The sequence below is a fragment of the Miscanthus floridulus genome, chromosome 1, assembly GCF_019320115.1.
Source record: "Miscanthus floridulus cultivar M001 chromosome 1, ASM1932011v1, whole genome shotgun sequence".
NCBI classification, from domain to species: Eukaryota; Viridiplantae; Streptophyta; class Magnoliopsida; order Poales; family Poaceae; genus Miscanthus; species Miscanthus floridulus.
Window position 1 is genome coordinate 192,744,350 of NC_089580.1, and position 22,335 is coordinate 192,766,684.

At 44.6% G+C, this 22,335-nt stretch overlaps 2 protein-coding genes, 1 long non-coding RNA gene and 1 pseudogene across 5 annotated transcripts; 1 reads left to right on the top strand and 3 right to left on the bottom strand.

The window, feature by feature from the left end:
• Window positions 1-577: 577 nt before the first annotated feature.
• On the bottom strand, window positions 578-4,200 carry LOC136507170 (uncharacterized). Its single transcript, XR_010771735.1, has 2 exons — window positions 3,828-4,200; window positions 578-1,116 (listed from the first exon to the last, which is right to left on the bottom strand). It is a non-coding gene; the product is annotated as an uncharacterized lncRNA (long non-coding RNA).
• A 1,779-nt stretch (window positions 4,201-5,979) lies between these two features.
• On the bottom strand, window positions 5,980-7,342 carry LOC136469104 (uncharacterized). The gene is made up of 2 exons (XM_066467429.1): window positions 6,508-7,342; window positions 5,980-6,431 (listed from the first exon to the last, which is right to left on the bottom strand). The coding sequence occupies exons 1-2, from the start codon at window positions 7,247-7,249 to the stop codon at window positions 5,980-5,982; spliced, it is 1,194 nt and encodes a 397-aa protein (XP_066323526.1). The 5' UTR covers window positions 7,250-7,342.
• A 2,492-nt stretch (window positions 7,343-9,834) lies between these two features.
• LOC136507175 (pentatricopeptide repeat-containing protein At3g23020-like) lies at window positions 9,835-16,375 on the bottom strand. Of its 3 annotated transcripts, none has more exons than XM_066501989.1 (4): window positions 16,086-16,375; window positions 13,246-15,925; window positions 10,745-10,883; window positions 9,835-10,485 (listed from the first exon to the last, which is right to left on the bottom strand). In XM_066501989.1, the coding sequence occupies exon 2, from the start codon at window positions 15,902-15,904 to the stop codon at window positions 13,526-13,528; it is 2,379 nt and encodes a 792-aa protein (XP_066358086.1). In that variant the 5' UTR covers window positions 15,905-15,925; window positions 16,086-16,375; the 3' UTR covers window positions 9,835-10,485; window positions 10,745-10,883; window positions 13,246-13,525. The 3 variants fall into 3 exon arrangements, with proteins under 3 accessions (XP_066358086.1, XP_066358081.1, XP_066358076.1); XM_066501984.1 differs by having other exon boundaries at window positions 10,745-10,996; XM_066501979.1 differs by having other exon boundaries at window positions 10,745-15,925.
• A 777-nt stretch (window positions 16,376-17,152) lies between these two features.
• LOC136469112 (uncharacterized) lies at window positions 17,153-20,393 on the top strand (annotated as a pseudogene).
• The last annotated feature ends 1,942 nt before the right edge of the window (window positions 20,394-22,335 follow it).

Here is a 22,335-nt window from a genome sequence, read left to right on the forward strand (position 1 = left end):
ACTCACGCTGGTCTTTTCGGATATTCCGACCAGAAACGAAAAGAGAAATTGAGCCCTTTTTAGTTTCTTTTGCAAAAATTTACACGGTATCCCATCAAATATTTATACACATGTATAAAATATTAAATATAGACTAAAAAATAACTAATGGTATAAATTACGACTACTTTACGAGACGAATCTTTTAAGGCTAATTAGACCATGATTTGACAATATGATGCTAGATTAATTAGACTTAATAAATTCATCTCACGATTTACTGACAAATTATATAATTTATTTTATTATTAGTATCCAAAAACCTCGTACGATACCCTCATTTATTTTATTATTAGTATCCAAATACCTCGTACAATACCCCATATAATACCCGATGTGATGCCCAGAACTTTAAACAAGGCCTGAGGTCAAGCCAAGGCATCGTAGTCTCTGATTGTTTTATCTGCAATGTCGTCATCGACACTGTGCTGTTGAAATGCCTACATTGTCCTGTAACAAAAGGAGATCCTGTGGAGGAAATTGAGTCCCCTTTTAAGATAACCACATCAGAATTGTATAGCACTGAGTGACACGATGATTCTGGAATCAAGATTACATTACATTACGAATTTTATATAAGCATTCAGTCCAATCTCCATTCTACTAAATTGGTTCACAGGGGGCAGTGGCCAGGCACAACCACCCATCTCCAGTCTATCTTGAGCACGCAGCACAAACATGGGACAGTAGCTCACCTTAGGGGCCGAGCAGAACAAAATAAAAAGCGTTGTCAAGCTTTGCAGAAATGAGGAGAAACTAAGGGTGGTAGTGGCGTACTATATATAAATAGTTAGCTATCACTTGACCTCAACTTGATGGAGAACCACCCGGATGAGCTCATCAGTGTTAGTGTGGAGAATAGTTGCAGGAGTAGTTGATGGGCACGTGCAGACGAATGACTCCTCTTGCGCGGGGTCGCTGCGTTGGGGCTTGACCTGAGGGGGTCCTCAGGTTATCTTCTCCAAGACCAAGTAGAGAGCAGTATGTACAACGAATCCCTCCGGGATCTGAAGTTGCCATTCCCTACCATCACCAGCACTCGCTCCACTCTCCATGGCCTCACCCTGCAAACGAGAACTGCAGCAATCCTTGTAGTTGAGAAACACAAGCAATGGTAATATTTGCAGCCATTACATGTTATGCAGTCAGCATACAGGATCAATGCGGGCAAACAAGAAACCTTCAGCAAATCACAAATGATTCACAAGAAATATGACTTTGCTCAGAGCTCAATTCTGGATAGGCCACTTCTGCAGACAGTGGGGCCCAACTAATTTATTATACACACAAAAGCACCAGTAGATGAGTACTGGGTCACCGCCAAAAATAAATTTCCTACAGTAGATGAGTACCAATGATAAAATGATAGCCTGCACTTACTGGGTCACTACACATAACTTCATGCTGGTCCTTTCAACCGGGAACTTAGCAATCATTGTCCTAGGACACATAAACATCTCATCTACAACTCATTTTGGAAGGTAGACCACCAATGCAATTCTTCATAACTTATAACATTTTAACCCTTTCCTCACTCAAATTTAAAATTGGTAGAATACTCATCACACAGTTTAAATGGGTAGAATACTCATCAAAATTCGTACCTATAAATTTAAAATGTTGATGTGTCACTAGCTGACTTTACTCTCGAAATCACATAAAAATACAGATGTGAGATACTCCTATGACAAACATAATGAAAGGGAATTGATCCAAACATTTTGGCAGACAAAAGAACAGTAACACCTCAATATAGGGCATCGGCTGACTAATCTGGCAGTCCCATAAGGAAAGAAACAAGTCCCAGGCAATTCGAGCACCATTACTTACCCACCCTTGAATTCATTATTTGTGAGGATTGTTTATTTAATTTGGCAAATGTTCAGTAAAGGGGGAGAGGGGGCAAGGGGAGCAAGGGCAGAGACAGAGCAGTGTCGAGACGAAACAGAGAGCTGGTGATACTACTCCTACACAAGTACCACCCGGGTGGAGGGCAGGAGGGTAACTTCCAGCCGCTGTCTCGACAGTCAGCAACCTTGCATCTGTTTTACACTTGTGCCCCCCGCCCAGAAGCCTCTACAGCACCATCGTTTGCTCAAACACTACCTTTTCATAGGTGTATTGATGCAAAACAATCTCTACCAGGATAATTATGATTTATGAGCACCACAGAATGACATAAACAAATAAAATGCCAAAAATATCAGTTCATGAGAACAAATTTTTAAAAGCAAAATTAGTTGCCTAAATGGACAGCAGGTGATAATATGTTTTGAGATACCTTCAGCAGTCCAAGAGGGACACTGTAAAAGGTCCAGGATGCGGCAATAAAAAATGTATGGCCCTAATTCTAAGAACGTACAAGAGATGAAATTCATAATATATTAAATCGGTAATTAAATGTAACACAATACACCAAGAGTGGGAATAAAACAAACACCACAAACACCCTAAGGAATCAAATATTACCTGCTCCGAATGCATAAGTTAGATACAGTCAATTTTCAAGAGTCCAAGATTCAGGAACTTGATAAAAGTTCAAAAGTTCAACTAGACACTAGTATAAATCAGTGTAATAGAAAAGCAGCAGTTATAAAATGTCATATGTTCAACTACATGACTAAACAAGATTGGCATATCCAATATAAACCCCTCAGATAATGTTTCATTTAATTTATGAGACAATAGCGAGCACCTAAAATCACCATACATAGAAATAGCCTAGAGTCATCTAAGTTTCAAGCTGGACTCTATTATAAACTTCCATGCAATAACACTAACTTCGCGTCTATTCTGATGTCAACTAATGAAGCTAGCTCAAAAGCAGGCCCACAAAAGGTGACATTTGAACATCAATTCTCCAGAGCTTCCTAGTGTAAATTGGCATCTACTACAAGACTACAACAACTCATCTGTTGGTAAAACAGCCACTCAACTTACCCAGTCAGCTAAATAATCACTATATACTATGCTTGTACCCACAATGCACCCTGATCTAACTTTGATAGGCAATTACTGTAACTCCTACAATTCAAAGATGTGGACTTCTTACTAGATGCTACAACTCTCTTATAACCATCACCAAATTGACTACAGAGCATCCACCACACCCTAGTGAGAGCTGTTTATTCAGACATCCTTTCGAAAAAACAAAACTGTTAATGACCACAATGTGCTCCCAAAGAAGTATAGAATCCAACAGCCACTTTAAGGACATGGAAGCAGAATCACCAGGTGGCTTTTCATAGAAGAATATATATATTGTGGTAATAACAGAATATTGAACTATAGTATCAGTCACAGGCCACTCGAAACTTGATCACATTTTTTCCCACATTCATTAGCCAGTATCCGAAAAATAACACCCACAAACCAGAAAACTCAACTTGAGCAGCAAAATCTGAGGGCGGCAGCATTCTATCAAGTTTGGTGGCCTCGCTCCACGCCCTAAAAATAATGTATCAATAATCCAATACCCCAACCTGCCACGCCATTTTCGCATCAAACAACACAGAAAAAATAAAATCCCCCAGAACAAGGTGACAGGGAGGGGAAACAAAGACACAGAAACGCTGGCCACCAAGCCAAGTAGCCAATACCCCTACAATGACAGCCCGCAGCACATTCCGATCTATGCAACCCAAACCACCAAACTCAGAGCAACCTGGCTGCAGCAGCACTAGACAGTAGACAGGACCCCCAAAAATGCAAGCATAATACAGAAGCATTCGATCATGAGGCGACCACGACACGTGCTAGGGCGAATGAGGAGCGACGGATGCGCGCACCTTCAAATCGATCGCGTCCGGTGACAGCACGATCGAGCCGAGCGGGCCGGCGACGACGAGGTTCGGCGGAACTGAACCGAGGTGGAGCGCGGCAGGGGCGTGCTCGGATCGATCCCGGACGACGCCGCGCTAAGCGATGGCGTCCCCGAAGCTAGGCGAGGCGAGCACGAAACCCTAGCCCCGCAGGCGGCCACAGGCCCGCCCCGCGCCCGCGGGGGAGAAGGGGGGAAAAGGGGGCAAGGCAAGGGCAGAGGCAGAGCAGTGTGAGACGAAACAGAGAGCTGGGTGATACTACTACCCCTCCACAAGTACCACCCTCCCCTCCGGATTTCCCGCGCGAGCGCGAGCGCGGCGCGATGGTTTTACTCTCCTGCCCCGGCGCAAGGCGACAAGGGCAACACGGGCGGGGGAGGGCAGGAGGGTAACTTCCAGGCGCCGCCTCGGCAGCCGGCGACCTTGCTTGGCTTGGTTGGCGTGTTTAGTTCCGAAAATTTTTGTTTTTGGGTTATTGTAGCATTTTCGTTTGTATTTGGCAAAAATTGTTCAATTATAGACTATTTAGGCTTAAAAAATTCGTCTCACGATTTCTCGACTAACTGTGTAATTAGTTTTTTTTTTCGTCTACATTTAGTACTCCATGCATGTGTCGCAAGTTTCGATGTGACGGTTACTGTGCAAAAATTTTTGGCTTTTGGGTGGAACAAAACGGGTACGTGTGCCCCCCCCCCCCGCCCAGAAACCGATGGGGCCCCGAGCCCGAGGGGGTCTGCTCTGCTGAGCTGCTGGCCCAGGGGCCAGGGGGGCAGTTGGGCAGAGCAGAACACGCGAACGGGGCGGGGCGGGGCCGCGGTGCGGAGACGGCGAGAGGCGAGAGGCGAGAGGGCGGCTAGCGAGCCTGCCCGCCGGTGAGGAGCGCCGCGCGGGTGACACCGACTCGGATGCGGAGGAGGCGCTGGGATCGAGGCGGCGGGGTGTCTTGTCAGCGACTGGAGACGGGGCGTCGGGGTGAGCTGTGAGATGATGGTTTGTTTGCGTGGAGGAGGAGCGAAGGCCGAAGGAGCTCAGCTCAGGTTGACGTGGGCTAGAAGAGCAAGCTGGCGCTGCCATGCCAGCGACAGCCGGCAGGCGGAGCAGCAGAGGAGGCGTAGCGAGCAGAGCATGCGGCAACCGGATGTGGGGGGTGGAGGGTCAGCCACTGGGCCTAAAGCCTGGAGCCAGTGCATGCGCCCTACGGGATCGCGAGGCCAGACTAGCCATGATGCGCTTTCGATCTCTCAGCATCCCGGCTGCTTTTTCTGAGTGCGTGTTTAGTTTCCAAAATTTTGCAAAATTTTTTAAGATTCTCCGTCACATCGAATCTTTAGACGCATAAAACTAATTACACAGTTTAGACGAAATTCACGAGACAAATCTTTTAAGCCTAATTAAACTATGATTGGACACTAATTACCAAATAACAACAAAAGTGCTACAGTATCATTTTCTTAAAAAATTTCGTCAACTAAACAAGTCCTGAGTTCTGAAGCAGCAGCAAGTGGCGCCTCGCTGGCCTGTACGCTGTACAGTACTACTGGCTGGGCGCATACTGCGTGGTACATCAGTCATCAGGCTATCAGAGGCAGCAGCTTCTGCCTTCTGGGCCCCCCTCCAGAAACGTGTGGCCAGTTCACTGAGTCATCAGAAAATCATGAAGGCACCAGGAGATGATCCATCGATCCAGCAATCGCAGTTGTATGCTGGCCGTTCCATGATCCATGGTGTGTCTGGCACTATAATTAGGTCCAGTTTAGTTCCCCAAATATTTTGCCAAATACATGAAATCCAAAAAGGGGTAGCAGCACACCAAAATGCTGACACCAAAAGTTTTGCATTTTGCTGTTTACTTTGCCAAGAAATTTGCATCGAAATCAGCTATGAATAGTAGATTTCGGTTGCATTGAATGTGTTCCATGCAAACTGCTGGTGCAGACTTTTTCATGCAGATTTTGCATGCAGATTTTTCAAAAGAATTTTCAAACACATAATGAACAGAATTTTCTCATGCAACATTCACAACAATTATTCATCCCTATTACATGACATACTGCTCAAACATTCACATAAGCCGTAACATACTGTACTGTACATACATGTAATGAACCACACAAAACTGTCAATTACGATCCATCAAAGCATTAGCAAGCGAATCACGGATGACATTCATGCACGACCACTCCTCATCCTCCACTACCTCGGGTTCAGGTTGATTTTGATAAGCTTGTCTCGGCACAAAGTTCTCATTTCGGTCACATCTACCGAAATGCTTATCTGGTAAGCCACTAGTCCTCACAAAATTATGAAGAGCCATACATGCACAAATGATTTGCGCTTGCTTCTCAGGTGAATAAGGCGGGATCTTTTGCAAGATCCGCCACTTCATTTTAAGTACCCCGAATGACCTCTCAATAACATTCCTAAGAGAAGAGTGTGTGTAATTGAAGAGCTCTTCTTTACCCTGTGGCTCGGGGCCGTCGCGGAAGTCCTGGAGATGGTACTTACTTCCCTTGTATGGAGCAAGATAACCGAGCCGGTTAGGATACCCGGAGTCCACTAGATAGTATTTGCCTACAACAGCAAATGAATTATGAGCAACAGGTACATAACCAACAAGGAAGAATTGCACTCATGTGTACCTACGTACCATTTCGTGGATGTGGAAAGACTGCGGAGTATGTTGTTGTAGAATCATTGAACACTCTCATGTCATGAACAGATCCAGGCCAGCCAGCATTAACAAATGTAAACCTCATGTCGAAGTCACAACAGACCATTACATTTTGTGTAGTGATGCTCTTGCGGCACAAGTGCTGAATAAACAAATGGTTTGGCACGACACAAGGGATATGAGTCCCATCTATAGCCCCTATGCAGTTCTTGAAGTAGGGATAGAATCTACTACTTCCTAGTGTAGGATGCATTGTTCTAAACTGTGGATCTACTGGCTTAATATTGTCTGCAGCAAGCCTGACCAGACACCTCAAAACTTTGGTAAACAATGTTGAAACAGTGCCCAACGACCTCTCAAACCTGTCCTCTGCTTGCCTAACAGACTGTGGTGCTCCTACCATCCAAAGAAACATCCCTAAAGCCTCAACAGATGTGGACTTAGTGGTAGACTTGAGCCCATATTTGTCAACTAACAAGTTATGAAGGATATGGAACATTGTTGGGGTCATTCTAAACATGTTATAACAAGAATTAATGTTGTCAAGCTTATCATGCACCCACTGCAAACCACTCACTCTTGGAGTCCTATACTGAGCTCTATTCATATACTTGTCAATGTGCACAACAAACTGGTACATACCATGGACAAACTCATCATCCTCGTCATCATTCATTAGCTCTTCCATCAACTCATCATCATCATCATCCAATATCATCTGCAGCAACTGTTGTCTTCTTGTATCTTGATCATCATCACCAACCTGTCATGGACAGAGACAAGAGCAAATCAGTCATTTCATCAAACAGTCCATGAATCCCATGCATCACTCCCTGCCATCCCACATGATCAAGTTTCAAAACAGCACATATATCCATTCCACAAGTTAATATACGAAAACAGCAAATAAACCCATCGTACTACATAACAAGTTCAATTTTAACTGACACATCACAACAGGACACAACCAGTTCCTACGCCCTCCACCAAATGCCCTACATGCAAATAAGGCTAAGTTTTCTAGTTGTCCACCGGGCCAGGCTGCGGGATATTCAGCTCGATGACGTGCATCTTCCCTTCCTTTGTGTCTTGGGCAAGGAAGAAGTCCATTTCAGTTTCTGATTGTACTAGCTTGTGCAACCCAGAAAACAAGGTCTTCGTTGTACTACTGATGCCCAGCTCCTGCAGAGCTATCCTGGTGCACTCTGTTATCTTCCAGGACTTGTCCTTAACTAATCTCTGCAGCACTTCCTCCCTTCTGCTCTCTCTATCCTTGAAGAACTGTAGCCTCTCCCTGCTTAAGTCATTGTGTGTGGTCATTTGGATGGTCATTGCCCTCACTGCTGGGCTCTTTGACCTCTTGCTGGGGCTGGATGCAGTTGTGCTTGTACTGCTGGTCCTCTTGTTCCCAACACTCATAGGGGTCAGTTCATCTTCCTGCTCTTGTCCTGCTTCTTCATCAGAATCATCATCATTCAAGTCAATGGACTCTCTTGCAGCAGGAACAAAGGAGGTTGTCCCATCAACTGTGTTTCCTTTGAACATGCCATGCAGCTGGTCCAAGTATGCAGGCACACCATCCCTTCTAATCTTCAGCAAATCAGTGTCACCCTGTACAATATGGACCGATGTAGTTGTCAAGCAATTAGGGAATTAACATTTGTTAAAAACAGAGCAACCTATATAACAAATTACCTGAGCATTGTCATTCCACCATTGGTCAGAAGCATGAATGTTTCCATCTGCATCTATACCTAAGCCAGTGTGGTTTTGTGCTTTGTCGCACAATGTCCATATTTTCCTCAGTGTCCTCAGCTTGCCTTGAAGCTGTTCTCTATCATGCATCAAGCCTGATGCTAAATAGTACCTCCGAGCGACGTTCTTCCACCCAAATTTGTTCATCTGTCCTCCTGGACAGTTCCCAGCATGTATCTCGGCAAGGTAGGAGTCACAGAACTTCTCTATGTTGTCTGGTAACCAATTTGCTTTATGCTTCTGAACCTAAACGGTGAAGAGGGACAGCAATATTGAACAATAAACACTGACAAGCTATAACAATAGACCTGCAGCTAACACTAACAAGCATACAAGAACAATTGCTAAACTGAAATTGTAACAGATCAACATACATGAACAATACACATGTAGGTAACACTAATGAGCATAGAAGAACAATTCAAAAAATGAGCTTCTAACACATCAGCATACATGAACAACTCATAAACTGAGATTCTAACACATCAGCAAACATGAATCTAACTGAGCTTGTAACACATCAACATACATCATCATCCTTGAACAATAGACACGCATCAGAGAAGGTACTTGCCTGGTTAGGGACAGCGTAGGAGCCGTCGAAATTGTCGGCGTGGATGGCTGGCCCCAGCCCCCGTGCACGCGGGCGGCCGGCCCGCCGACGGAATGAACCGCTTCCTGGACGCGGCAGAGGAGAGACGAAGGCACCCCCGACGGATGCGGACGGACCGTCCAAGGCAGCACCTTCTGCAGCTCCACCTACTCTGACGTGGCTAGGCGCCCGGAAACTGAGGCTCCGAGACACGCCGCCCCTCGGAACGCGAACGGGAGGCAAGACGTCCTGGCCTCCTTGAATGTGCTCCGCGTACTGCTGGTAAACACCGAAGAGGCCGCCGTTTAGGTCAAGCCGACCCATCTGCTCGTTGGGGTTGTGGTGGCTGCTGGACCCGACGGCGGCGTGTGAAGTGCCGGAACCCGGAGCGTCGTTGTAGACGAGGCTGGCTCCGACATTACCCAAGAAATCCGGGGTAAAGCCGGCGTCGGCGGCCCCGTATGCGGCAGGCTCGCCATTGAAGTCGTCGTCATGTCCTGCCATCGAATCCGCGCAAGGAACTTGTCGATCCGGACCACGCCGGGGTAGATCTACAGGTGGAGGTGCTGGATCTGAATGCTGGCGGTGGAATGGAGCGAGTGCGGCGGCGCTGGGATGGCGAGGAAGAGAGCGGCGGCGTTGCGATGGAGACGGCGAGAGAGGCGCGGATAGGGTTGGGCGAGCAAGTGAATGGATAGGGTTCGGCGTCGGCTGCGGGACAGAGGGATAGGGTTGGGCACGCAGGCCATAGCAGGCCGATTTCGCATATGTTTTTGGGCCGAAATTTTTCGGGCCTGTTTAGTTCCCAAATGCCAAAACGCCAAAAATTTCGGTTTTGGCCAAAATATTTTGTGAACTAAACTGGGCCTTAGAGGAAACAAGAACAGGCCAACTGGCCATTGGCCAAGCAAGGATACAGCACAGGACATGCGTCCGTCTTTTTCTTGGATAAGAGAGGAACGTGTACAGAGATTTGTATACATACTCTGTCTGCAAGATTGCAAGAAAAGGCGGCAACACGGTAAGGTGCAGCGCAGGCGGCCATGATTACAATTTCAGGATCTCAGCGTTCAGCAGGGCCCATGCTGCATTGGCAGTTTGGCGCCCTATCACAATCCGAGGTCTCTGTAAAAGGTGCAACCAAATGATCTGCAGCTAGTCTGGACCCGCTCCTTTAGTCCTTCAATTCCCATCCATTGCAATGGCATGCGGTGTCATCTCTTCTCACAAGAGAAAAACCCACATTACCAGCCCTCACAAAAATGAGGTTCCTTTACGGCAAGGATTTTGATATCTTATGGCCCAAGCACGGACAGAACTTGATACCTGATGGAAATCTCTCTCACCAGTTCATCGGCAGCTGATCAGATGTATCCGCCGCCTACATGCATCTCTTGGCCATAATATATGCTGCTGATCTCTCTAAGTTGCCACTCGTGCAAACAACTTCCACTTTGTCAGTCCCCAAGTGGTTCAGAATTGCTTGGCACCAAGCTCATCCAGTATTCGTATTTACATTCCCCAAGGCATGGTTGCGCCCACTTTCATTCCGTTGCACCATCCATCAGGTTGTTCTGAATCCGAATGACGGCCAATGTGCGCCAAAACTGCAGAAAACAAGAAACATGTCACTAGTTAGAAATCTGTTGGTGCTACCCTTGTGAAATTTAGCCTATAAAGATTTTGTATCCATCAGATTGTGAGCTGCACTGGGTACGCCAGATTGTGAGCTGCAGAGAGTAAACTTGAGGTAATCTTGACTGGTCTGATCACTGGAAGCCACAGGTGTTGCAGAATTTGAACTATGAATTCATGCTTATATATAGGGAAACATCACCGGGCCTGGTGCAAGCAGTAGAGTCTTACCGCCTATGACCGGAAGGTCCTGGGTTCGAGTCGCGGTCTCCTCGCATTGCACATGCGAGGGTAAGGCTTGCCACTGACACCCTTCCCCAAACACCGCACAGAGCGGGAGCTCTCTGCACTGGGTACGCCAGATTGTGAGCTGCAGAGAGTAAACTTGAGGTAATCTTGATCACTGGAAGCCACAGGTGTTGCAGAATTTGAACTATGAATTCATGCTCATATATAGGGAAACATCACCATATGGTAAATGCCCTAAATTCAGAACAAAATGTCAGAAAAAATGCCCTGATTATGATTACAAGAGTTTTAATTTACATAAAAAGCAGGTGGTAATGGAATACAAAAGGAACACAAAAGTGTTACTTATTAATAATGATACGTTTCGAGGAAAAAATACACAAAAGTGAATCTTCGCACCAGGCTCAGCAGTCAACACCAGTACACACAGGTTTCCACTTCAATCAAACAATAAATTACAACCTCTGCGTTGAACTGCCAAGAGTTACATGCACAATGGATGCGGTTATGTTTAGCAACTGACAATAAGATATTTAGCAGTAGAACTCTGAAACAAATAAGATAATTCCACAGGTACAAAGATTTACAGTGTAAAGCAAGAAATATATAAATAAGGCAGGGCCTATGAATTGCTGGTAGCAACCAAAAACAGACAAGCATCAAAGCCCACCGACTCTCCAGATTGCACACCTACATCAGATGTCAGCTTTTGCCACATTGGCCAACCAGAAAAAATAAGTATGTGGCCATGGCGCCTTGCCACTTAGAGTAGGACATGCTAAAATCGTTGGTGATTTGAAGACTTGAAAACAACTCTCAAGCTCTGATTGATCAGATTTATGACACTAACTCCTAATATGACGAGTGAAAGTGTGTTTTTCTGAAAGATAGAATGCAGATGCACTTTAGCCATGAATTGTCATTTTCATGTTACTTCATTCACTTCTGACTTTACAATTTATTGAATATAAGTAAGCCATAAAAAGGGACTGATTACAACATCATAGTCAGCTAATTTTGTTTTGGATTTCACTCAGATTTTGGGCCAATAGATAACTAACATGTCATTATGTACATAAAAAATTGACTACTTCCTAAAAGCATTTCAGTCAGGCTTTCAGATCCCACCAACAATCTCAAATGTGACTGCAATTCGGTCCTAGGGCACAAATGTTACTAAAAAAACTAACCCAGGCCGTGAATCAACATGCAATCTGACAATTATACCTATTAATATAATAACTCACAGTTCTCCTGCGTATTGGAGAAAAAAAAATTGGTACGAGCACAGTAAATCTTACATAGCAGGCAAAATTGTAACAAAAAAAATAGATTTCTTTTTCTATGTCCATCAATTACTTTTACCAATTAGAGAAAAGACACAAGTCCTGTCTTCAACATACTACCTCCGTTTTCAAATATATGACATTTAGATCATATATTAAAAACAGAGGGAGTACTATCAAAATCTGTGGTTATTTGTTTTGGTAACTATTTGCAAGAACCGGACTAAATAAGACATCAATATCAAAAGCATGTCGCCTAAAATGTCTCAAAGAGGAAGCAATAGTGAAAAGATTATAACTCCTACAAGGTAACTAATAACTATATAGAATCCTGAAGAATAGAAACACACTTACAACCAGCATGATTCTCCTACTGGTTAGCCATGACATTAGAGCACTATTTACAAAGGCATGGAACTTAACAAAGTACTCCAATACAAACTCAACACCCATGAAATGAAAATACCACATCTGAAACCAAATAACCATGGTATCTCTAAGAATACCACATTACCACTGTGCTTGAAAAGCAAATATACAGAACATATTTCCTGAAAAGACAAACAAATATCGCAAGAGGAAAAAAGACACTGAAAGGGCAGTGCTCAAAAGAAAGTTTGGGTGCTTGCTGGCCTTCCCAAACCAGATCACCCACGGGCCATGGCAGAAAAGCCAGAAAACTGCTGAAAAAGGAAGAAAAAAGACAACGGCCTGAACTTGTAAGAAAAAGAACAAAAGGCCCACAAACAATGGAAGAATCAGCCCACAACAAAAAATGAAGACTGAGGGAGAAATGAGTGCATGGGGAGAACAACAGTGAAAATCATGGAATAGATCGTTAGGACACAAAATCGACTGAAATGACAAAGTTAATAAGCCAACTAATGTTTAGCAATTCCATACTGCATATTTTTCAGGACAAAATTGTCAATAACAGAATAGGACACTGCAGAAAGGTGGGGTGCCATCATAGAAAATTTATGTTGCCAAGTAAGATGTAATGCAAAAATGAAATGAAGTCACAACAGGCAGAACTTATAAAGACACTGCAAAGTTGGACATTATCATCAGTACTGAATCCCTTTTGTTGAGGTCAGATAAGGCAGTTCAATTTTTAGTAAAAGCATGGGTTGCGAAAGCATATACCTTATATTCTGGTATGTAGACCCAGAGAAGCAAAAAAGTAACAAAGCTCACCTGCAGAAGATTTCAGCGGGATCCACACCCATGTGAAAATGATTCCTATGAATTCACCGTGCATCAGCCAATCAACTATCAACATTCTTTTTCTCAAAGATGGTTCACCCCATTCTGTGTACAGTTCAGTAGATGGATCATCACTAAAGTGTATCTACATCTAAGATTTCAACCATCTGAAATCAGTTCGGAAGTTACTTGCTTTCTTGTACTCCCTTTTCTACTCCTACAATTGTTAATGTCAAAAGGATGTGTCCTTGTAGCAGATTGACCAATAATACTATGTTCGAAAAGAATTTGCACTTGATCTTACAGCTGAAGATAGTGCCCTGTACCACTGACACAAGCAATCATGAGTGTTATTTCTTCTTAACAATTCCAACTTTCTTGTCTCATTCTTTGTGACTCCACTTCTTACTAGAATAACCTTTAGTGCCTGGAATGTTGCATCATTTGGTGGTGTGTTCGATGCCAACATCTTCTTAAATATTTTAAGAGCCTCCTCTGTTCTTCCACCAGATACATACATTTGGATTACAGAATTGTAGCTTAGTAACTGAGTTAGAAGTCCTAAAGCTTGCATTTCCTTGCAAATCATGTGAGCCACATCATAGCGACCAACTTTCTTGTATATACACACCATCATTGCATGTGAGAATTCATTGGCAATTCCCCTAACCTTCAAACCTTCAAAAACCTCGCTTGCTTCCTTCACCATACAATGATCACTATAGAGATCAATCATGCAATTAGATGCATAAAGGATGGCATTGGTATCCAATGATTTGAGTAACTTATATGTTTCTCGGGCCTCTGCCACATACCCTACTTTTGTGTAGAGCTTTATCAAAGAATTGTAGATCGTAACGTTCGCATATAAACCATCCTTTTTCATTAAACCAAAATATGCTGAAGCTTGTTGGACATTTCCAACTTCAGCATATGCATCAATTAAGATAGAGTAGACAAAAACATCAGGACGGACCCCTGACATGATCATTTCTCTAAATAGGTATTCAGCCATTCGTAGATCACCATTCTTAGCAAAGCTACTAATTACCACAGAGTATGGGATACAGTCTGGCAGCAATTTCACAACTTCCATTTTTTCCAAGTAGTAAATAGCCTTCTTTGGCAGTTTAGCAGTTGACAGAAGTTGAATGAGAGAAGCATATGTCACGTAATCAGGCAAAATGCCATACCTCTCCATACCATCAGCTATCTCACATGCCTCATCAAGCTTCTCTACCAACCCATATGCTTTGATCATAACATTGCATGCAGAAACACTGAGCATCTTCTTCTTTAGACAACATATAAAAGCCTTCTCTGCAAGAACTATGTATCCTTTCTCTCCAAATGCATCAATATTTGCAGAAAAGCATTCAGACTTCATATGGTGATGGAACCTGTCAAACCAACGCCAAGCTTGCTCAAGCATCCCAACATTTACATACATCCTTGTCAAAGCTGATTGTGTGTATTCATCTACCACGAAGCCCCTCTCTTCCATTTCCTTTAGAAGGGCTTCCGCTTTAGTGACCATGCCCCTGATAGAGTATCCATATAAGAGTGTGCGGCAGCTCACAACATCTGGTACCAAGTTTTCAGCTTTCATCTTCCAGTAGTAGTACTCTGCAATATCAATATCATTGCTTTCTCTGTACAGTGCGATCAGTATATTGTAAGTCCTGGTGTCAGGAAAGCACTGGAATTCCTCCATCACTCGAACCAAAGAAGCAACTTGTTCCATTTTGTGGTGCTTACCCCAAACATGGATCATTGAGTTAAATGTAACAACACTTGGCACAACACCTTCTCTCAACATTTGGTTGAACGTATCTGATACTTTCTCAAGATGACCAGCCTTTCCATAAGTATCAATCAAGGTGTTGTAAGTATACAAGCTGCAGTGAGGACATCCCTCCTTCCTTGTGATTGAATCCGAGGACCACCTTTCGAAGAAAAGCTCAGCTGTTTCATACTCTCCAGCCTTCTTATGCGCCTGCATCACAATATTCATAGTGACCTCATCAGGCATCAAACCCCGCTTGCACATGTCCCCAAGCCATAGCAAAGCCACCCATTCTCTCCCCCCTTGACAACAGACATTGATCAGCGTACCATACGTTGAGTTGTCCGGCGCCACACCAAAGGAATGCATCTCATGCCACAACCTAAGAACGAGGTCCCACCTCCTTGCCTTCCCAACAGTATAGAGCATGACATTGTAGTGAATCACATTGAGCTCATGGCCCCGCTCCCTGCGAAACCAGTCAAAGATCTCGACTGCCCGTCGCCAATCTTTCTGCTCCTTGAGGATGATCGTCCTCTCCCTGTTGCTCAGGGTGTCCTTCCACGCCCAGAGCGCTTCCCCAACGTCCCGGACATGCTCTAGTGCCTCCAGCATTGCCGGCAGCGACCCACCATAATGGACCCAGTTGCCTTTCTTCTTCTTCTTCCCTCTGACAGTCTGTTTGGTAACCGTGCATGGAACTACCAACTCTGGGCAAATTTCAACAGTCCTAGCTGGCGCAGAGACTGCTTTAATCTGGAAGTTGAGAACATTCTCTCTCCAGGGCGCCGGAGCTGTAAGATCCGGCAACGGAGTCCGTGGCTGAGCGGGGACATGGAGAAAACAAACGCACGGGGTCAGCATCTCTCCCTGCTGTTATTCACCCTGAAAAAAGAGTGCAGTCACAGTGTCGTGTCGTTAAGCATCTGGGAACAGATACAATAAATTCCATTCGAAATGGAAATCTACCGGCGTGAAATCTCCTACATCAAACCTAAAGTTTTGGCTCAAAATATTCGATTCTTATTCTAAACTTTGAACTCACCGTGGTCGGCGCGGGTTCACGACCCACGCGACGGGCTGGCGGCGGCGAGGAGCCCGGACTGCGGAGTAGGTGGTCTCTTTCACCGCTAGCTGGTGGCGAAACCTACGAGGCGCAGCTGCGGCTTCGGTGGTGAAGGCAAGTGCAGCCCCGCCGCCCGCGGGACGGGGTAGGAGGGGAGCAGGAGCAGGCGTGGAGCAAACACCGCGCGTCGGCCGAAGGCAACAAAGGAGCCCTTCCCCCTAGTAGGCTAGTACGCCAAGGGCTGCGGCAGCGGCCAGCCCGCCATTGCTGGGGAGAGAAGTTTTCAGTGCTGGGTGATGGGCTCACAATGGTAAAGGCTTGATAAAAACAACGAAAAAATCCACTTTACCTCCTTATCTTTTGCGATAGTCAGCAAGAAACGACCTCCCTCATCTATCAAACCATGCACGTGACCCCATTCCTGTTTTCAGCCGTGATTTTGGCTTTTTTGGCGCCACGATGGATATGGGCTAAGCTGGCTCAGCCCATCTAAATAGAAAGAAAGAGGTCCATGTGAGCCAAAAAAAATTCCCCCAAATTACAACCTTAGCTCGCACACAGGCAGCAGCATAGCGCGCGGCCTTGTTCATCCACGCCGGAGACGACGCCCACGCCGGCAAACGGAGAAGGGGAGCAGCGGCGGGGCGGTGGGATTTGGGCGCTGATCGGGCGCTGGGCGCAGCGCGCAGCGCGCAGGCAGGAGCATTGCCGCTGCTCGGGCACCGATCGCCGCAAGCAGTGAAGCATATGATTTGTGCTGACCAGGGTGAGCGGTAAGGCACAAATGGATCTATGTAGTTTTGAGTTGTTTTTATTTCGGATTCCTTGATTCCCTTGGAATTTGTGTTATTTAACTAGTGATTGGTACATCTAACTATGATTATAGCCTTTGCTTTATAGTGTTCGTCATATTTTAAGGCCAACAGGCGCCTTTATGTAGCACTTGTAGTCATATTTTAAGCACGGATGTTGTTTATTGGACCGATTTGATCAGTACTGAACCGCATAGCATGTATGTTTTGCATGTAGGCTTCAGGTGCTTAGCAATGGATGGTTGTGACTTGCTCCCTGTTCGGTTCCATTTTAATGGGGAGTGCATGAGGAAAAGCGATAGACTGTTTTATGATAGAGGAACTGAAGCTATATCTTTTATAGACCGAGATAAGATGTCACTGTCTGAAGTTGTTGGTCATCTCCGTGACCATTGCAATGTCAAAGAAGGCACAATGTTGCATTGGCTATTTCCAGGGACAAACATGAGTATAGGCCTAAGAGCTCTGGTTGATGACAAAGTGTGCCAGTACATGTCTGACAACACTACTGAAGATGGTGTTGCCGATGTGTTCGTTGAAAATCACGAGCTGGATGCAATAGCTGAAGCAAGTGAGTATGAGGGAGAGATGGAAGCTGGCTCAGAGGATGATGACATAGAAGATGAAGATCTACATCCTTTGACTGTTTGGAGAAAATATGAAAGCAAAGAAAAAGTAGAGAAGCAAGTTGCCCTTGTTAGAGAATTTTACAGTAGTCCAAGTAAAGGGAAAGAACAAGCAAAGCACATGCCTGGAGAGACAGCAAGAGCAAGTGAGCCTAATGTAGAAGAGAAGTCTGACACTGACAGTGAGTACATGCCTGGAGACTCATGCAGTTCAGGTGATGATGAAGAAGCAGACCAAATACATAGGAAATTTAAGGATTTCAAGAAGAAATTCAAGAGGGGTGAGGCAACAAGCTTAGATGATGTGATATATGAGGGTGTTGCATCTAGGCCTGGAACTGGGCAAGATGATGAGGATGATGGCAACTGCACTCCATATGTAGACAGTACTAATGCAGAATCTGTTGATGAAGGGCAAGGTAGCATGCATCCAAGATTTAACAAGAAGAATCCTATTGTCAATTTTAAGTTGGGAATGAAGTTTAGTTCTAAGAAGCAATTCAAGAAGGCTGTAATTAAACATGGCCTGGATGAGAGAAAGGTTATTGTCTTTGCTAAGGATGATCCAAAGAGGGTGAGGGCCAAATGTGACTGAAAAGGTTGTCCATGGGTATGTTTGTTGTCAAATACTTCTAGGTCTGATAGTTGGCAGATATCTACATTTGTAAATAATCACATGTGTCCCCCAAGAAGAGACAACAAACTAGTCACCTCAACTGTAATTGCTAAAAAATATGAGAAGTTCATTTTTGCCAACCCATGCTAGAAACTTGGGCATATGTTGCAGACAGTTCAAGAAGAAATGTTTGTCAAAGTTTCTATGTCCAAGCTAAAGAGAGCAAAAGCACTAGTGATGAAGAAAGCATTGGATGCAACTAAAGGGCAGTACTCTAGGCTGTATGACTACCAGATGGAGCTTCTCAGAAGCAACCCAGGAAGCACTGTTATTGTTAACAAGGAAGATAATGTAGAGCCTCCTATTTTTAGAAGAATGTACATATGCCTGCATGCTTGTAAAGAAGGGTTCAAAGCTGGCTGTAGGAAGGTTGTTGGGTTAGATGGTTGTTTCTTCAAAGGAGCAACTAATGGTGAACTTCTTTGTGCTGTTGGGAGGGATGCTAATAACCACATGTATCCTATTGCTTGGGCTGTTGTGGACAATGAGAACAATGAAAATTAGAATTGGTTCTGTGATCTGCTCTTTAGGGATGTTGGTGTGCATGGAGGAAAGGAATGGATTTTCATCTCAGACCAACAAAAGGTAACCTCCTGTTAATCTTTTTTGTTGTTTTCACAATTCTAAACATGTGATGGTAGGTGCTTTATAATTTTTCCAACTTGTGCAGGGAATTCTTAATGCAGTTAGCAAATGGGCACCAAAAGCTGAATATAGGAACTATGCTAGGCACATTTATGCCAACTGGAAGGAGTTTCCCAAGAAGGACTACCAGAAAAGGTTTTGGATGTGTGCTAAAGCACCTTGCCTTATGCTTTTCAACTTGGCAAGAGCGAGGCTAGCACAAAAAACCAGAGAAGGGGCACAAGCTATTCTGAACACTCATCCACAATATTGGAGCAGAGCTTGGTTCAGGTTGGGCTCTAACTATGACTCAGTAGATAATAATATTTGTGAGTCATTCAACAAATGGATCATTGAGGCTAGGTTCTTCCCAATAATCACCATGCTAGAAACAATTAGAAGGAAAGTAATGGTGAGGATCCAAGAACAGAGAACTAAATTAGGGAAGTGGACAAGTGTTATATGCCCAAACATCAATAAAAAATTAAATGTCTATATATCTTTGTCTGCACACTGCCATGCCATCTGCAATGGGGAAGAGAAATATGAAGTTAAGCATTACGACAATAGGTTCATAGTGGATTTGGTATCAAAGACATGTTCATGTAGGTATTGGCAATTGTCTTGACTTCCATGTTGCCATGCCATTTCTTGTATTTTGTTTAAGACCAACTGCCTAGATGAATATGTGGCCGACTGCTACTTTGTGTACCATTTCAAACAAACATACAACCATTGCTTGAATCCAGTTGAGGGTATGAATAGCTGGCCCTCATCTGATAGGGTACCCCTTAGAGCTCCTGGTTATGTGAAGATGCCAGGCAGGCCAAAGACTGAGAGGAGAAGGGAGCCCACAGAAGTTAGAAAGGCCACTAAAATGCCAAAAACTGGAACTGTTATCAAATGCAGCAAATGCCACTTGCCTGGGCATAATAGGACAACATGTACCAATATAAGTGGAGCAAGAAGTTCACAGGCAGGAGGATCTCAGTCAGCCGAAGGTAGCTCACAGCCAAAAGGAAATGAGTCATTTGCAAGATCACAGCCAACAGGATCTCATTCGGCTGCAGGAAGTAACCAAAATGCTATTGTTGTGCTGTCCAACACACAAAAGAGCAGCACAAGCGGTACAAAAAGGAGTTCCACAGCTGATGTATCTACTGCATAGAGCAACAAAAAGGTAAGTTTACCTATATCTCAAAGTTTTAACTTATGCATCTTGTATTTCAAATTCATTCTTCGAACATCATGTACATCTTGTTTCATCTGACTTATGTAGGCAAAGGCAACAAACTCACAGAACATCATCAAATCAAGTGCACGTGCAAGGGTTTCAACAATTCCTTCTGGGTCAGCTACAATAAACATGTAAGCTAGAGTGCCCACTTCCAATGTTAATTCTAGTGTGCATGTACAGTTAACTGGCAGGACTGCATCTGTGACTGTGTCAGCTCAAGAACCGGCCAAGAAGAAGCCCAAGCCTACTCCAAAGCAATCTGGAATTGCTCCACTCCAAATGCTTCCTCCATGGCAATCTGATAGGCTGTGATGTGTACAGCCTGCTGGCTGTATGCCAAACTTGAATAATTATGTAGGCAGGAAACTTAAGTTCTGTGGTTGATTACCTTTTATGTATGCCAAACTATGTGTTATACCAAACATCTGGCTTTTATCTATTTGCTACTTATGCCATGTATGACAATTATTTGCACTTTTATCCATTCGTCAGTGTTGTGTTATCTGTGAGTACATGCCTATGTTATCTGTATGGTTCCTGTATAGTGTAATTATTTGCCTATGTTATCTGACATTATTATGGTGTATGCATTGGTTCCTGCATAGTGCAAATATAAGATTCAGTATGTATTGCTTTGTTTCTTTTCTAGCACGACAAGAGACAGCTTGTTGGGAAAAAAAGAAGGGAATTTGATTCATGCCATTACAAAGGGTAACATCCTGCCGATGCCGGCAAACATTGACTACTTATACATTTGCATCACAACCAACACAAGGAGAATGACAGAATTGAAACCTAACAATACTAGGACAGCAACACCAACACACATCATCCAATTCAAATGTCCTGGCTTCTTCTTGCCTCCCTTCTTGGCCGAAGCTATAGTCCTCCTGTGCTCATACACACCAGTAGCTTCTTTCTTCATCACCTGTTCATACATCTCAGCTTGCACACTATCATCTGTCATCTCCAATGGATGGTAATGACACATCTCAGATTCTGGAAGCATCCCATAATTAACAAGAAAGTTGGCATATTCTTCTTCGAACATGTAGAAATCACAAAGAGGAAACTGCAATGCCAAACCAACAGAATAAATCACAAACCCTAAATTTCAATTACCATCGGCAATTTCAATAAGGAAACCAAACATTCTTGTACTTCCTCGGGCATTTGAAGAATCTTTCCATTGGGTGCTTGTCTGATTTTGACAACAGCTCTAAAATCCTCCCCATGCCGCAGTAAGGACACCAGATCAGCGGCAGCCCACTCTCTCCTAGCGGTGGCTCTCCCGCGAAAACTGGCTATGGCAGGAGAACACGCGATGTGCTAGGGTCCATGGGAGACGGCGGTGAGCAGGTGCCAGAGGCAAGGAAGAACTAGCGTTAGCGGTGGGGTGGCTAGGGTGCGTGAGCAGGGGCCCACCCAGGATGCTCTTGCCTACGCGTTGCGCGCTGCGCCCAGCGCCCAGCGCCCGACCAGCGCCCAGATCCCACCGCCTCGCCGCTGCTCCCCTTCTTCGTTTGCCAGCGTGGGCGTCGTCTCCGGCGTGGACGAACAAGGCCGCGCGCTATGCTGCCGCCTGTGTGCGAGCTAAGGTTGTAATTTGGGGGGAATTTTTTTGGCTCACGGGGACCTCTTCCTTTCTATTTAGCCTAGGGCTGAGTCAGCTTGGCCCACATCCACCGTGGCGCCAACAAAGCCAAAATCACAGCTGAAACCAGGAATGGGGGTCATGTGCATGGTTTGGATAGATGAGGGAGGTCGTTTCTCTGGTTTTCGAGATCAGAGAGGCAAAGCTGACTATCGCAAAAGATAAGGGAGGTAAAGTGGACTTTTTCCTAAAAACAAGCTGGGCTCGTTGTCACTTCTTGACAAATAGGCCCATAATGGAAGCCCACTAAGAGCCCAGCATAGCGGCGCATCAAGCAACCGAGGAGTCGAGCTGGACTGCTGGAGCAGCCGCTTTTAGGCTTAGCGAAAAGGTCGGGGTCGCTTGGCCTGGGTTGCGGACTAGCTAGTTGCAAGTCGCAAAGATACACAGGGGTGTTTGATCCGGCTACTAAAATATAGGAGGTGTGTCGGAAGAATGTTGTATGGGGTGTTCGGATGCTAATAAAAAAATAAATTACATAATTCGTCAGTGCTCCACGAGATGAATTTTTAAGCCTAATTAATCCGTCATTAGCACATGTTTACTGTAGCAAAACATTGTCAAATCATGGACTAATTAGGCTCAAAAGATTCGTCTCGC